This window comes from Atractosteus spatula, chromosome 15 (genome assembly GCF_055471065.1).
Source record: "Atractosteus spatula isolate fAtrSpa1 chromosome 15, fAtrSpa1.hap1, whole genome shotgun sequence".
Lineage (NCBI taxonomy): Eukaryota > Metazoa > Chordata > Actinopteri > Semionotiformes > Lepisosteidae > Atractosteus > Atractosteus spatula.
In genome coordinates, this window is record NC_142720.1 from 20237641 (window position 1) to 20255636 (window position 17996).

Below are 17996 nucleotides of genomic sequence, written 5' to 3' on the forward strand. Positions count from 1 at the left end.
TTTTAATTCTTTAAAATCACACAAAGTGCACGCGTTTGCTTGTAGCAGCTCGATACATGCTCGACCTGTAGGAGTTAAGCACGAAGATGTTCTAAAATTTCCCCTGTAAACAAACTGCAAGTTTTGGAATGCGTGAATAACATTAAGATAATATTGACGGATAGATGCGAGTGTGCATTTTACAGATAACTATTCAGATCGCCTCTAAATGCCCTAAGTATTTTTAAGTGAACAACGGTTACAGCGCTAAAATACATCCAAAGTATATATTTGACGCTTTTATTAGCAGACCATTCTTGCAATTAAAGGTACGATGAATTGGTTAGCACTGTAATGCGACTATAACAATTCAGTGTTAAGTCTTGTGGGAAGTCAAGAATTTCCAAATTAGGTGTCTTTCGGCATCGAAAATAGAATACTAATTTCATGGGTTTCATACAAGTTTAAAATCATCATGAAGTATCAAACAAGATCTCCAGAACTTAATATTTTAATACCTTCGCAGTTTTTATTCTCATGGCGCCTCACTCGATGTTACCCTTGGGGCGATGCATTTACTCCAATCTCTGAAACCCATACGTGCGTGCACCTTCTTCTGGTATGTTATGCTCAAGTCCGCTGAATATTTAAAGGCAAGGTAAAAGCTCCGTGACGTTGTCCCGCCTACAGACAGCACAAACGATGAAACCCACCTCATTCGTTAGTGCTACGTTTGTGTCGTTGAAAGTACGCATGCCAACAAGTTAACCATCTATGACATAAAGCTGTGGTTGTAATGTCTGTAAAATCGCCGTGATTGTAAGATCTATGGTTTTTATTTTCAAAGGCACGTTTTCCTTTTCTTTCCCTACCGTGACACGCTGTTGCCAAACACGTAACTCTGGGATACCATCGCGACAAGACCTCCGAAGCATGTTATGATATAAGGGACCCCATGTATATCGCGGCAGCGTATATCACGACTGGCGCCTTGCTTCCATGCCACCCTGGCACCGCTGTCACAACAAACATCTCATATCAGGACATGATATACCCAGATAGGACGTGTTGCGATATATGGACTTTGTGTCGCGACATGGGGGTCGGCATATCGTTTCAGAGTATGTCCTATCGCAACATACGGGCTTCATATCGCGACATGGGCGTGACAGTTTTTGTCATATCGCGATATATGGACTTCATGTCGCGATATGGGGGGATGGGCGTTTTGGATGGGCATGTCATATCGCAATATATGGCCTTTCATGTCGCGACATGGGGCGGGGCGTTTTTGCCGGGGTATGTCATATCGCGATATGCGGGCTTCATGTCGCGACATGAGCATGGGGGCGTTTGTCATATCGCGATATGTGGACTCCGTGTCCCGACATGGGGGCGGGGGCGTTTTGTCGGGGTATGTAATATCGCGATATATGGGCTTAATGTCACGATAGTGACGTGCCAGTCGCAATGGGTAATGCGATGTGATCGTGATGCGCGTACTCCTATCGTGACATGCTGTCGGAGTCGTGAACGCGCTGTGGATGCCATGACATTCTTTGTCTGCTATTCAGTTTTGACCTCAGTGCGACATCTCTTAGATTATCAGTAATTGGAAACCAATGGATGTGTTACTGTTACTGTATATCCAGCGTGCTCACACAGCACACACGGTACACACAGAACTTCCGCTGTGGCGCTGTACCCAATCAGAGTGTCGATTCTCACTCTTCACCCAATCGCGGCCCGAGCTGTTCGGGGGTTGAGCCAATCACGGGTCTGGGAGCTGTGCTTTAGCAGCGCCGGCTGGATCGGCTTGTTGACAATCTATTTTTAAAATGCTTTACTCATTTGCAAAATAACTACATCGGCTTACTTTTTTAACGTCTTTATTGATTCACAATGTCCCGTACTCTTCGAAATACATTTTTTCTTTGCAATATCACGGTCTCCACTGCTTTCTGTAATGAATACATGGTATTTGAACAATTTTAATCTTAAATTTAAGGTAGAGGAAACACCTTCTGCTTTGTACTTAAAAAATTAATAGAAATGTAGTCTGTGATCATTATGTTATTATGCTCGTGCTTTCAATTTAGTTTTATTTGTTAAATTATATCGATCGTGAAACTAATACGTGATCAAAAGATCACAATTAAAAAGATCTAATGGTCGTGACTTTGCTGTTTTGTACGTCTTCAGAGTGACGTAGCCAGGAAAAGACGGCGCTATATTGAAATACATTGAAACATCCACCCCACCGACCAAACAGACTCGGAAAACAAATTGCCCTCATTGTTTTAATCACAATCAGGAGTTCAAGTACCGAGTTTGTTGGTACCTGTAAACTTCCTTGTAGATAGTCTACACCAAGGACTTGTCGGAAACACAAAGATAAAAGGACTGTGAGCTTTATGTTTGTGCCTAAGACCCCTGTAAATACAAACACACAGATAATGACAGTTTATTCAATAATTCAGATATATGTTCACTGCTAATTCTGCTGTTTGATTATACCGCTCAAGGATTGCATTGTAAATTGGAGGGGTGCCCCTATGCTGGCATGACGGTCAGTTTGAGCCCGGGCCACCCACTTCTGCACAGGCCCACCCAAAAATCAATTCCTGGCTACGCCCCTGGCCAAGCAGTTATCACTGGTGTGTACATGTTCAGCTCACATTTTCAAAGGTTCTGGGTTCAAAACCCAGATGGGACACTGGTCTTGTACCTATGAGCAAGGCACTTCACCAATCCAGCTGTGCAAATACAGTACCTACCAAGTAGTCATTCTGGATAAACTTGTCAGTAAAAAAAAGAATAAAACTAAATTAACAACAATAACCTAATGATTTTATATTTTGGATTGTGCCACCAATACCTGCCCAGGTTCCAAATTATTCATCAATGTAGCAAACACTATTCAACCTCTGAACAATAAAACTATTCAAAATACATTATACCTTCTATATTTCAGTAGTTAAAAAACAAATTATAAGCAAAGCTAAGAAGGTCCATAAGGCCTAAATATGTGAAACCCCTTAATTTCGGAAAATGTGGTAAACTGCCCGTTTTAGTAATTTTTATTCAATGTCCACCAGACAGGAGATCACACAAACACATCCTGCACAAGCCAAAGGCTTTTCCTGTATTTTATTTCTGTGTGTTTACACTAATAATTCCAACATATCCTCCGAGCTTTCACGAAAAATAAATTCTTTGATAAGAGTTTATCAGTGGTGTTTACCTTTAAGTAATTAAAAAGAACTAATCTGAAATTCGAATGATGATGAATTCATTTTGTGGTTTTTGTCTTAGGTCTTCAACCATAAAAAAGATGCTATATGACCATCAATTACATAATAAAGTACAGTAACACACTTTTAGACAATGGTTCATGGTTGCTAGTGAGCAATCACTCCTCACTCTCAAAAATGTATATAATCAAGGATTTTTTTTAATTCATAGGTTTATTTAATTTTAAAATGTCTGGAAAAGTACAAATGATATCCTTATAATATACAGTGTGCCTCTACAACTGTCACACAGATTGATATCAAAAGACTGTGTGCCCATGTCTTAAGTTTATTTTGATTTTATCAGTCTCCCAAACAAACCTTGAAGTGAGTATTTCTAAACTAGAAAACAAGCCATGAGATACATATTGCTAATACCGTACTCCATAAAATCTGTCATGAAAGCCAGTGAGTACTCCTAGATTTCCAACCATGAGGTCAAGTACATGAAACTTCACACAGCTATACTGTTTGTAAAAATATACTGTAGCAGTAAATATGATAAATTTTCATTAGGCACTGATAAAAATCTTCAATAGTTTACAGTTGCTCTGAAAATCTTTTTTTTTTCAATTAAACTATATGAAGGGAAAAAAATAGGTACTCATTTTCCCCCACTTGTTTCACTCCAAGGAAGAAAGTTACAGCACTAAGTCGTGTTCTCCATTTTTGTGACTAGTTAGTATTTCATCTGGCTTGTATGTCAGACTTTACACTTGTCGCTTTCAAAACAGAAGCTATTAAATACTTCCTGCAATTTTTACATCATGACAAAAAGTATTTTTGATGCTAATCGCTTGCTTTAGGTATTACTAGTGCGCCACACACTGTACTGTATTTCTTAATTAACCTCTAGCACATTCAACTTGTTGCTGTGCATGTTTCTTTGTGAGAGTTTCGAAACGTTTTAACCTGACAAAAAGCTGCTTCTTTTTTTTTTTTTAAGCCGGCTGCAAGACTGCTCGGTCTTTCGAGAGCGGGGCTTCCCCCGGGCTTCCCGGTTAGAGGTCGCTCTCCCCGTACAGCGCCGTGGAGAAGGAGGTGTAGTCCAGGGCCCCCGGCACCTTCCCCGGCCCGGTGTAGGAGGGCATACGCGTGATGCAGTACTCCGCCTGCTCCGGAGGCAGCTCCCGGCGCAGCTCCTCGACCAGGATGTAGGGCTGGGGAGAGGGACAGACGACGGCGAGTGAGGCAGGCCCCGAGCGGCACGGCAAACCGAGAGAGGAAGACACCGGAGGCGGCACACGAGAGGAGTTATAGTCCATGTTATTATCACGTGCTTCGTTTAGAAAAGCGTCTCTCCCTTTCATCCCTTGCAACATCCGTGCGCATCTCCCCCAGCCTGGCCCAGAACATGGATTTGGGGAAATGGATGGATGTTCAGAACTCAGCTGCTTGCGTTTTCAGCCAAATTAAAATGTATGAGGATACTCTACATCATTTGTTTTAGTAGTTCAGGGGGGTAGCAGCGTCAGCATGCGTAGGCTGGAAAGGAACAAGTAATAGGTCTCTTTTCAGCATGGAATAAACCTATTACTTGATCGTCTTTTTTAGCTTCCGTCCTTCCTTTAGCTCTGTAGATTTCAGCATACAATTCAAAATACTGCAGCTCACCTTCAAGGGCTTGAAACGTTTTACATCATTGAACTGTTACCAACTAGTACTAGTTGTAATATTTATTAATCACCGTATTTTTGCACTGTTCCCCAAACTACTTTTGCACTGTTTTTGTCCTGTTGTATTCTTTTCTCTGTTTGCGTATTTGCACAGTTTTGATTACACTGTTATGTTATTACACTGTTATTGTTATTGTGTTACTGTCTATTGTCTTGTCTTCTGTTCTATTTATATACTGCACCTGAGTGACTAATGAGAAACACTTTTCACTACACTATGCACCCGTCTAGGTATAATGACAAATAAAGTTGAATTGAATTGAATTGAACTACCACCTGTACTTCATGTGCTAAACAGTACGTGCTCACTGGCCTTCTCAGTTCTCAATACAAGGCTCCCAACACACTGAGGCTGTGCCTTCAGTTCTGCTGCTCCCAGACTGTGGAATGATTGACCAGACCAAATCAGTTCCTGCAAGTCAGTCAGTACCTTCAAAGTGCGTCTTAAAAGCACACTTCTGTAATCTAGTTTTAATTCCGTTTAATTTTACTTATTTACTTGGGGTATACCGGCCTCTTTTTCATTGTTCTTAATGTACCTTGAGATCATAAAACATTGAAAGGTTATAAAATAAAGGTTATTCTGACTAAAACCAGGTAAGCAGTATCTTTATGACTGTTGCTTTGATAACATGCTGCCTGATCAGAGACAAGCTGCCTTATTGAAAATGGAGCTTGTCAATAGCTGTCTTCACTAGTGCCATTATTTTAAAATTATTTATTATAAATATGTAATAAAGAAATTAATAAAGAAACCAAAAGCATAATAAATGAAAAAATATATGAAAAGCATACTGTATGAGTTGTTGTTTTCCAAATATTTTTCTAAATATTAAAGTATTTGCTTTCAAATATACAGGGCAAAGGTGCTAGAAATGTAGGACATACTATTGTAGGCACATACAAGAAACAGTCCTTACCAAAACTACGGAGATTTAAAAAAATCAAAATGCTTTAGATGATCTCTTGATTTTATAGGTGTCTTTAAAAAAAACAAATGAAAAGGTAGATCTTAAAATTATTCTGTATCTTGAGGCATCCACATTCAGTTTTTGTTTTCACTGCCGAAAACAATAAAATGTGTTTGGCAACTGGAGTGAGCCCTCTTGCTCTGCCATGAGCATTCCCAGAACAGGATACGTACAGTAACAGGGATCTTGGTACACAGGGTGCACTAGACTAGCACTCATCCAGAGACTTGATAAGGTTGTTTGTGAGCACACTGTTTTTCAGGTGACTTTTGATCTCTATTAACAGTTAACGGTGATCTCCATTGTAACAACACATACAGTACCTGCATCAGGAGAGCATAGAAATTAGGTTACTCTGTCCTAGTAATATTGACCAGACGAAAAAGTTACAGCTACTTGAAGTTTAGGATTGTACAGGGAATCTTGCAGGGAATCTTTCCAAATGTGTTTTTAATAGAAATAGAATAGAAAAAACTGTCACATAAAAATAATAATCCAAAACACTTTGTACTTATGTTAATTATTTTGAATGCCAATTTTCATTTTTCTTGTTAAGGTACAAACTAGGGTGACTATATTAGCAGAGTAAAGTGCTTCAATTATTTCTAATTACAAGGCCTCTGTGTATCATTGCAGGAGATTCAATGCATTTGCACAAAGAACATCTCTACATCAGCATAGCAGAATTCTTCCGACTGCCAGTATAGCAAAGTCTCTAAGGGGAACTTCCAGGTTTTCTTCACCTGCACACCTTATACCACAACGTCTTCTGATATCAAAAGATAGTATTAACTCTGGTTCAGGTCTTTAGGTATTTCAGCAGCTCGAAGTAACATTTATATAGTATTACTGTAGTAGCAGCAGCAGCACAGGTAGGCACATATCTTACAGGACCACAGTCTTTCCTCACCTTGTCCGCAGCAAGGATCCTGAAGGAGGCGATAACCTGTTCCGCGGTGTCTGTGTCGGCCGTCTCCCTGGTCATGAAGTCGATGAAGGACTGGAAGGACACCACACCCGTTCCATTGGGGTCCACCAGAGTCATGATGCGGGCAAACTCTACCTCGCCCTGCGCATGGCATGACAAGACACGTGCAGAATGAGGACTTAAACTGAGACATTCCTAACACTGCCTCACTCCCACATTTAACAAAACCATTAAGATAACTATCTGATGAAGGCATTCCCTGACACGAGGAAGGACAATAAGGTTTATCTTTGAGCTCATCTGAGAAGTGGGCAACTTATCGTATACCGAGAGGCAAAAAAACCACAAAAAATTTGTAAAACTGTATTGAAACCAATTGCATTAATGCCCCTCAATTATTTTACTTATTGGTAGAATCTTGATGTTTTATCTGGTGGATGAAAAACTCTATCAAGCTTGTAAATATCTTATTCACAAACCTTGAAACTTTGGGAACATATATTAATTAAAAAATCAAAAGCAAATTTCTGGCAAAATCAAACTTAAGTATTAAGGTATGCAATGCTGAAACAACAAGAACATACAGTAAGTTACAAGTTTTTTATTGCACGAGTTAAGGTGACCAAATTATTTATAAAAACAACTTTTTTGGATCTAGCATGGCTATCCGCAATGTCTCTTAGTTTGCTTTATATGAAGCTGGCAAAAATATTATAAACAGTAGGCATATTGCTTCTGCAAACTTCAGCTACATTCACATTTTAAAATAATGTTCTAAGCTAGCCAATTGAATTTTTCACAGTTCCCCTTATCACTGGAACATCCTTTCACAACAAGAGCAAGAGAGCAAACAGACAGACATGTGCACATAGGAAAAAAAGTTTGGCAAATTGTTGCATTTGTAATGCTTTTCAATATAGAATGAAGTAAAATAATTGCCAATCCATTACAAACATTTTCTATATTATGTGCAAGCCACTCACAGATAGCATGAACATTGAACTGCATATTTTACATCCAAAAATTCATATGTTGGAGCACCTATTAAATATAAACCAGTCAATAAATAATACTGTTAATGTGACCCTCTGTGTTTCCCAAATGGAATTTTCAACAACTTTAAAGTGGTTCTTCCCAGTCTAATAATGGGATTAGCTTTGTGCGTGAGGGTGCATTGTGTTCGTACCAAGTCATAGCCCATGGAGATAAGACACGCTCTAAAATCATCAGTCTCCATTCCACCTTTCTTCTTCTGCAGAGTTACAGAGCAAGTGGAGAGCAGACAGGTGGGAGGAAGAGGTGTAGAAAACAGGAGTTGCACAGGGAAGCAGAAAGATGCAGTTGACAAGGATGGCCACATTCCAGGGATGGAGAGAGATTTCCAGTCGCAGAATATCATGGAGGAGGATTGGACCAGCATCAGAGATTCGAAGAAAGAGGAAGCAGTAACTGGCCCACAGACAAAGACAAGGGGGGGATTGAGAGACAAGACGGACAAAGAGAACAGAGGACAGTACAAGGATACAGCACAGAGACAAGTCAAGAACACCAACGGCAACCACAGTTATAACATGGAGAAAAGAGAAAAAATACATTTAGTGTCTTCTCAGGAAGAGACAGTCTGATCCAGATGCAGATGCCACATACTATAAACATTCATGTCTGCGTGTAAAAATACTGTGCTTTCCATAAGGACTGGATGGTATCTCACTATCCAGTCATCATCTGTAAACTAACATTTTCCTCATAACAATTTTACGCAGATATGTTTTGGATTTTTTTTCTTTTAAATCCACCCTTCTGGTTAAAGGGCTGGTCACAGATTTATGCATGAATATGCATGATGATACAAATATCCAATAATATTGAAATGTAAACATCAATGTGACGCTTTGATGAACTCACTTGGGGAAACAAAGCTCTTTGTTCAATTTCTGAGCAATATCGCTAGGGCATGACCTTGCTGGTGCGCTACAGTTTGTGTAAAGCAGAAGGTACAGTATTCGCATTTCTTATTTATAAAAGCATCTGGCATAAAGCATCAAGAATGTAAGGGAAGCAGGCTGTCTCTCACTTTACGCATCCTGCCAGCACTCTGGCTACCTGCTGATCATTTCCAACGTGGCCGAGGCTGATGAGGCAAGCCTTGAACTCTTCAGGGCGAAGTTTCCCTGAGTCATCCTACAGCCACACGCAACCATCCACACCATGCAGCATGAAACAGTTAAAGATAAGGCAGGGTTAGGTTGTGCAATCACATCTGTCATCAATCATCTATCTGTGAATTATTTCTTTTTTGAGTCCAGAGCACTGGTGTAGTGTCTGTTAGCTGACCGGAAGCAGGGAGAGTACGATTTTAGACACACACTGTGAGGAGCTCCTCAGGCGGCTCTGCTCAGGCAGGAGATATTGCTCAATAAGGTCTGCATGTGTGGCATGCAAGTTCAAAGTCAACAGGAGAAAGAGTAAGCGCTATTTAATCAGCAGGCAAACTTGAACAATCTTCAGCTTGTGCAGCAAATCCCAATGAGGTCATTGTAAAGAAAATGAACAAATCACCTAATATTCTGATACACATAAGATAAGAACACTCAGTTCTAACATTTTAATCAAACAGTATTGTAAATACTTATATACTGTAATACAAAATGATGTATTCTAAGTCAAAAGATTTTGTGGAAAAATGAAAATTTATATCTAATATCTAAAAGAGCATCAAATTAGTATAGAAAGTTTCCATCTTTAGGATTTTAAATAAACATCTCTTTGAATGAAATTTCAAATATGAGAAATGGAGTTCTGACACCAAAGAACTAATGTTTTGTATTAATGATACGGTACAAAACAGGATCATACATATACTGTACAAGGAAAAACATCTAAAAGCTTAAAGGTGATTTATAGAATAGTTTTGCGACCATTTATGATGAGGCTGAGTAAGTGACATCTGTAGAGAAGGTCAGTAAGGGAAGGTGTTTCTATGTTACAAAATGTAAGTATCCAAAGCAGCACACAGTATCTGTGAGATGTGTATCTTGTTAGCGGAGCACTGTACCCTATCAAAGTGGTTGAAGGAGGCCCTGAATTCATTCATCTGTTCCTGGCTGATGCCCTTGGCATCTCTGGTGAGAATCTGGGTTTCAATCTCGTTGATGGTTCTGGCAATGGTTGTCAGCAGGAGCTCCCAGCCAACACGGATGTGCTGTGAAATTAGGCACAATAACACAGTCATTAACAGATATTTAACCGGGGCATGATGAACTAGCACGTGCCGCCTACAGAAACTAGTTTTCTGTCTTGAAGCATCAAAGAATTTTAAATTCAGAACAGTTTTCTGATACAGTACATCTAATTCTGTTCTTTAGAATACATGTCCATGACATTTTTCCAAAGCTTAGTTGATTTGAAACCACAAGTACTTTCCGTGTAGGTTACATGGAAGTACTTTTAACAGAAGTCCATCTAATACTGATTCAAGCCACACCAAGATGGTTCAGAGACATTTACGGTACAGGATCATACCTCCATGGTATAGTTGGTGTGCTTATTGTCGAAAATAAGTGACTCCTGGATCAGCTGGTGGTCTCCCTCTAGCTTGTCGATGTTAGGTTTATAGGAGACGATGACGTGCTCATACTGCTTCAGCTGATTCATCTGGTCCTCCAGGGTTCCACTCATCTCAATTGAACTATGAGCAATTTCCTACATAAATGAAATAAAGACCTACAGTCTTAAATTCAAAGCATAGTGCTGCAATAATGAAGCCCTTCTATTGAGCTAAAGACAAAGGTGTGAATGTGGTTTATTAGACATTAGACAAGTTCATCTTAGGATTTTCAGTTCTAAATCACAATCACAATTAATAAACCTGGAGGTGTTAATTTATGTACACTAATCAGGATTCTCCAGGCAGCAGCACACAATCGGTCTAGTGCCCCTACTGTTAGACAGGTCTTCTCAGCTTGATGAACAAAAGCCATCCCTAAGAGGGCACTTGTCAGAGAGGGATATATCACTACAGTTGGTATTGCAGAGCTGAATATGTCAAAGAATGAATGCCCTGACAGGCGGTGATGTCAGATCCACACTGGTCCTGTGCTACACTAGGGCTATAGAAGTTAGTACAACTGATTGGCAAACGGGATTCCAAATTAGAAGAGAATAAAGAACAAAAATTGAGTTAAACCAAGCTTTAAAACATCAGAGTGCCCTGTAGATCAGACAGCTCCAGATCAAGCTTTATTCATATCATTAGGTGACTGCGATAGGGATTCCCTTAACATACAATAGGGAAGACACCACTATAGTAAGGTGGGCAGTTAGTATCTTCTCATCTTTAAGTGAAACAGTGACTTATTGGGTCCAAGCAAACCTGCAGTGGCATGAAAGACCCAACAGTCCTACAAACAGAGTTTGTGTTCGGTGCTACCAGTCCTCATTCTCCCTGTGAAGTACTGGAGTATTAGCTTGCCACGAGTCTTATACAACTGACAATATCAAAATGGGTGGGTGTACAAAAACCACAAGCTCTATCCATCCATCCACTCACCACTTTATCCAATTCAGGGTCACAGGGGAGCCGGAGCCTATCCCAGCAAGCAATGGGCAGAAGGCAGGATATAACCTGGACAGGGCGCCAGTCCATCACAGGGCACACACAAAGACAAACACGCACACACTCACACCAGGACCAGTCTTCCAGGAAGCCAATTAACCTACCGGTTTGTGTTTGGACTGTGGGAAGAAACCAGAGCACCCGGAGGAAACCCACATGAACACAGAGAGGACATACAAGCTCTACACAGATAGCACCCCAGGAATTAAACCCAGAGCCGCGGAGCTGAAAAGCAGCAATACTAAACACTGTGCCACCATTCCACACCAACCACCAACTCGTAAATTAGAAACAGTCAAACAGTTGCTAGGCAGCTGCTTACAATGTGTTAAGGAGCCATGCGAAGGCAAAGGCATGAATGATGCCTTCGTATCTCACCTCCATCTTGTTCTGTATCCACGGGCCGATGACGTTGGCCTGCGCTGCGAACTGTCGGCGCAGGCGTTCATTGGAGTGCTGGCGGGCGAGCTCCTCCTGCAGGGCCTGGTCTCGCTGTGGGACCAGATGCTTCACCTGCGCACGCAGATTCGGACACAGGCTCAGGATTCGCACCAGCTCGGGCATCAGGACTACAGCCCTGCCCTTTTCACCACTGTTTTCTTTGTGGCCCAGACTTCATTCCTCATCCCCTGCTACTGATACAGTCCCCTCGTTCAGCCAGCAGCTCAGCAATGTTTTACAACCATCTGACTGCATCAGTCATCCCTGTTACTACAAATTCTGGACATTACCATGATGATTTATAACGTACCTGGCTGCTGATATTTATTTGATCAGGCAACCGTACTTCAGACAATTTGTCAATAAATGAATGCTTTTATTTACCAGAAACATGTTTAGTTATAATTCCAAAGAAGAGCTTTTGTATTTTCTAATGCCCAGCACTGATTCCTTAGGAATTTCAATATATATCATTTATTAAAAAACAGTGCCGTAGCTTATGTAAGATGTACAGGATATCCAAATAATGTAAAAGAGAAAATGATAAATGATTGTGTGCAAGGAGCGCATAATCATCACTGCCCCTCCAGTCAGGACGCTCTACCCTGTGAAACAGCCAATCAGATGATGAATGGCTCTTAGTGCTGGGCTTATTTGAGGAGTGTAGTAAGTTTAGCTGATTAAGAAACGGCCAATTCCAAACTCCAAAATGTAAATAAAAAAAAATACATGCAAACGTTACCCTGTCCCATTTGGCACGAATTTCTTCAGGCGTAATGGTACTGTAGGGGTTCGTCTGAGACAGGTTGACACCATAGCTCTGGACGATCTTCTGTACCTCATTGTGGATGCCCAGAATAGCCTGCCTCTCGCTGTCAGCCTCGGGCAGAGTGGCTTTAAACTGCTCGTGTGCCGATATCAGGCTCTGTGAATTGGAAAGGGGGGATTACATAATGGCTACATCTGTGGAAGATCTGGGCCCCAGGATCTATGCGACACCAGTGGAACACTAGGGGATGATCCTGTATTTATGGGAATGAATAATGTCAGAATAAATGAAGTTTTACCATTTCACACATCTGAGAGGCAGGACCATCCAAACAGACTTTAACTGAGCTTTTTATGTCTAGAAAGTCAAACGTAACAGGACATGGACAGCCGTCTCACCCTTAGCTAGACAATACGGTGTAGCTAACTTTGACAAGCGGCACAGATATTCAGGTGTTTTTCCTCATAAGCCTGTCAGTCTTCCAAAAAGGCAATATTATTTATATTTTTCCCCACTGTTAATAATGACTGCATGCTACACACACGTATATTGTGGTGTTTTTGTAATGGAAATTGATTTAACTGTTGATATTGTTACAGTTATTTGAAGTGGCTATTGGGGTGTCTCAGGATTTCAGGACAATGGTCAACATATGAATAGTGTATCGGGAGCTTCAGACATGAAAGGAGATGTTCACTGAGTTGTAAGGGATCTAGGAAACACTGGTCAAAGAAATCAAAAAGTTTACCTTGGTTTACCTTTTGTAAATAACCCGGGAGACAACCACAGTCCAGTAACACAGGAAAAAAGGATAGAGAGAAAAAGGAGCAGAAAAGGGTAGAGAGAGGAAGACAGGAGAGAGGATAGAGAGGAACACAAGGAAAGAGAAGAGACGGTGCCAGGTGGGAGATCTTGGTTCAGATCAGCTTTTAAGATTAGATTTGAGTGAAGTATTCGAACCTCGTTAAGAGAGATTGTTATTCTGTTGTTTTTAGGAAACTCTGATTTCCTGTATAGGAAATCCCTAGGTTAAGAATGGTCTCTCCAGGTTCGTGGATGGCCTGTTAGAACAGGGACAGATTTCCCATTGATTTCGTAGCCCCTAGATTTATCTAGAGAGAGATTCAGCTCCAGGTTGTATTCTGTTTGCTTCAGACCTTCACACCTTCAGGCATGTTTATCTCTCTTTTCAGCATTATATACTGTAACAGTCTAAGGATTTGAATACCTGGTAGAAGGTGGTTGGTCAGGACTAGGCCTCCAAGATGCCTTTTTTGTCAACAGAGTAACTTGTACGTTGTGTTCTGTGTTCTTAGTGTGTTATTGAAATTATTAAACTAATATTTTTAACCCAGTGTGCCAGATTTATTACTCATGTTGGCAAAGCTGTGCCAGAAGAACAAGGATCTCAAGTCCCACTGATTATACCAACTGCTGTTCAGGTACTGTATATTCTTGGCATATATTTGATCATTTATTTTTATGATTGATTGCCGCGCTCAGACAATTTGTGGTAAAGCTCTATTTTCGTGAATCTCTATCAACAACAATATACTATATTCCCATTAACTGAGTGTTGTTGTGGCACTGTGGCTCAGAATCTGCACCTGTGGCTGGAAGGTTGCCGGTTCGTATCCTGCGACCGGCAGAGGAATCCTACTCCGTTGGGCCCCTGAGCAAGGCCCTTAACCCCAACTGTTCCAGGGGCTCTGTATAAGTGGCTGACCCTGCGCTCTGAACCCAAGCTTCTCTCCCTGTCTGTGTGTCTCACGGAGAGCACGCTGGGGTATGTGAAAAGACAAATTCCTAATACAAGAAATTGTATATGGCCAATAAAGTGATCTGAAAAACTTTATTTTTTTCAGATTTTTTACTGAAAATAAAGGGGTCTCTGCATACCTGGATCTCATCAACAGTGTGCACAATGAACATGTCCTGCAGGTCCTCCATGGCCCCCTCCATCCAGTTGTTAAAGGGCGCTGCCCTCTTTGCAAACTCTAGGTACAGCTGGTCGATGGTTTCCAGCAGCTTTTCTGCCCTCTAAAATCAAGAAAACCAAGAGAGGTGACACTGCAGCAGGCCAAGTTTTTGTGGTTAAAACGTAATTGCAATAAAAATACTGTATTTAAATTTCAGCACACGTGCAGAAACATACAAATAAGTATGAGGCTATTGCTTCACAACAGATTATATGGACACTTTTTATGCTCCAAAATATACAGCTGTTGTTTCTCCACTTCCCTGTACTCATCCTTCTAAACTGGGCTGTTGTACAACTTTTGCAAAAAAAGAGCTTGTGTCACTGACAGTGTGGGCTTTTGGCTAATGCTATATCCTTGCACATTTACGGGTTCATAAGTTCACCAGGGATCAATAAGGCTCGCACTGCTGCTGTCTAGTCAAGTGAGCCAAATTTATAATGGACTGAAAATCCCTGGATATTCCCATACCTCAAGTGCTTCCCTCCTTTTCTGTGTCAGTGTTCCCAGTTTGTCCCACTGGTCACAAATCTTCTGGCATCTCTCGTTCACAGAGGCTGCAGCATGGTAGTCCAGCTCACTGAGAAACCCAGAGGGGGATTAGGGACACATTCATCCTCTTGTCATCCAGGGCCTTAAATGTCAACTTGTAAAAACAACTTCCCAATTCACAGACCTCGTTTCACTGCCTGCTATTAAAATACAGAGCATTGCCACAACTTTATCAGCGTGGAGTGTTCTCCTGCTTGCTGCATTGCCATTTTCATCGCCTAACCTTATTGTAACTTTTACAATGTCTTTTAAAAATGTCAGACGTTTTTCGAGTTTTCCAAGTTCCACTTTCACAAAACTACCATTTTGAATTCTTCTGTGCTGTAGTCAAAGATTTTTTTCCTCTTTTTTAAGTTAACTGCAGTGTGTGATGTCCTGCTTCAAGGTAGGAGATACAGGAACAGTTTACTTAACAAACACAGAAAATGATTCAAGGGGAAACCAATTTAAAAAGCAAGCAAACTTGGTATTTAAATTAATTTTGCTTGAGGATAAAGGGTATCAGCATCCAGTTTTTCATTTGGAGGAACCATGCATGTCTGATAATTAAAGACTAGTTTTAGATTTCTAGCTCAAGGCCACTGACATAGCAAAAGCATGCTATAAGCCTAAATAAACTTGAAATCCTGTGCCCATGCATTAGAGCAGCTACTGTATGAGCTTTCAGACTCTTATGCTAGGTCTGTAAGTACCAACATAATGAAAAGGTTGTTATACAGGCCCCTGCACTTACTAACAGAAACTGAACCATCAAACTAAGTGGAAAAAAGCCAGCATCTACAAACAACTCTTTCTGTACTCCATGCATGCAGCTGTTATTGTAGGGAATATCAAAGCTGCAGAGACTGCAAAAAGGGAACAGCTCAAGGGCAGCCAGACAATTGTTCTCCATTAATGCAGAACTACATGAATCAGAACAGACTGTAATCCTGGATACATAGTGTGAAATACTACTAAGTCCATGCAGCACAGAGGTATGCAGGAACGCTTTAACATGTCACAATCACAGCTCAATAACACGTCTAATTAGATTCATAATAAGATGGGTCACAGAGCATATCAGCTGTATTTCCTGTCTTCACTTTTGTGTTATTATTTTAAAAATGCATGATTCAACATCATTTAAGACTTAGCATCCAATTGCAAGAAGAAAGTTATTCCACAGATGTTCCTGTTAAATGATATCCTGTTGTATTTCAGGAAAGAAGGGTCTGTCAAGTTAATGTTGCATCTACAGTTAAAATAATTACTGTAAAATTCAAATCACAAACGCTCACAACGATGTCCTTGAAGAATATATCTTGTTGATAAATCCATCCTAGACCATATTTTTTCAGTCTATTTATAAAAAGATTACCATTTAGAGCCGTAATGTTGTAATAATTGGCAGCCCTTTTGAAAACAGAGTTTAAAGAGAAATATTATAGCTTTGTCTGGCTGAGCTGTAACTGCAAGATTTTATAGCATGAAAGTAGATTAGGTGATGACGGGAAGCTGGATAGGGTTTTGATCCAAGTGTGACATAAGAGCCACTATCCTTTGACATGTGAGTTATGGAATAAGGTATGCGATGGGCCCCAGCGACAGAACAGAGACTTCCACAAATAGACAGATTAATAGATGGACAAGCAGTGTGGAAACATAGGTAACCATGATTACCCTCCTTCGCCCCATCTATCAGTGATTGGTTGTAAAGATGACAATAAAAGCTGTCAGAGAATGAAAGTGGCAGGTGCAGATGAGGTTATATATTTAGAAGTCTGAGCTGGTTGCTCAGGATGGAACACTTTCCGTTTCATGCGCAAAGATCGCAAAAGGAAAAAAGTACTGTCAAATAAATGCAGAAAATAAAAGAGAAATCTAATCTTTTTAATCAAGAGTTCGCTGCTGTTTAAGACGACAAAGGATTATACTGTATATGCAGAACATTATGATTCCTGGTGTACCTCCGACCATAACTGGCAAAGAACTTAATTGTACCATAACTTAAAATGATAAAAACACAAAAAAAAACAATTAATCCAGTGATATTTCTACCGAAATAATCAGGTAATCGGTCATTTCTTCTGATCTATTAAATCACCCAATCAATGATTCCTTTTAAGACATCTCTTATCAAGTACAAATATCAGTCATTCTAGTCATTCTAGGTCTAGGTACTTTGTTTAAATAAAATCCACTACCTTATAGGAAAGCTGTAACAGTTTAATCTGAAATATGTCTGAATAAACATGGATTTGATCATATTTTTTCACACACTAGATGGAGTACTTGCGCTTTTGATAGGGGTTTCAGAAAGTAACAATTGTCTTCAACAAACAGGCTTCAGTAACTCAGGACATTATTCCCTATCTGAACTCTTATTAATATAATGCAATGTGCTTTTTAAAAAAACTGACCTTTTGAGTTTATTATCTTGCTGACAAGCTGTGACAGGGAACTTTAACAAAACCAATCAAAAATCTCAACCAGGGAACAGCCTCACTCTAGAGCCTGGGTTTAAGATAGCAGACAACACCTTAAAACATTTAAACAGTATTCAATTGGTAAGATTCCGAGCCAGAAGTTTATAAGGCTTCTTAATTCTCTTTCATGCATGTACTGTATCAATAAAAGAGAACTATTTTATCTCCAGAAAAGATCTGCTTCAGGAATGCATAAAAGAATTAACTCGCACAATGCTTGTATGGTCAACAATGTAACGTTCTGTATCATTCTAAAAATTCCCTGGAGATAGTCTATAAGGGTAAGCAAGATTAGAAAGAGGTCACAGGAAAAAGTAAGAATCTCAAG

General features: G+C 40.2%; 1 protein-coding gene across 3 annotated transcripts in view; it reads right to left on the reverse strand.

The window, feature by feature from the left end:
• Positions 1–1851: 1851 nt before the first annotated feature.
• The window catches only part of LOC148820206 (alpha-actinin-2), a 35560-nt gene continuing 19415 nt past the window's right edge, over positions 1852–17996 (reverse strand). For 2 of the 3 annotated variants that reach the window (XM_088933600.1, XM_088933601.1), the window contains exons 13-21: positions 15123–15231; positions 14572–14712; positions 12646–12828; positions 11841–11975; positions 10370–10549; positions 9903–10049; positions 8034–8099; positions 6830–6988; positions 1852–4432 (exon numbers count right to left, since the gene is read on the reverse strand). In XM_088933600.1, the coding sequence (XP_088789726.1) occupies positions 4274–4432; positions 6830–6988; positions 8034–8099; positions 9903–10049; positions 10370–10549; positions 11841–11975; positions 12646–12828; positions 14572–14712; positions 15123–15231 (1279 nt within the window). In that variant the 3' untranslated portion in view covers positions 1852–4273. Of the gene's footprint in view, positions 4433–6829; positions 6989–8033; positions 8100–8950; positions 9029–9902; positions 10050–10369; positions 10550–11840; positions 11976–12645; positions 12829–14571; positions 14713–15122; positions 15232–17996 lie in introns of all 3 variants that reach the window. The other variant, XM_088933602.1, reaches the window with a different exon arrangement.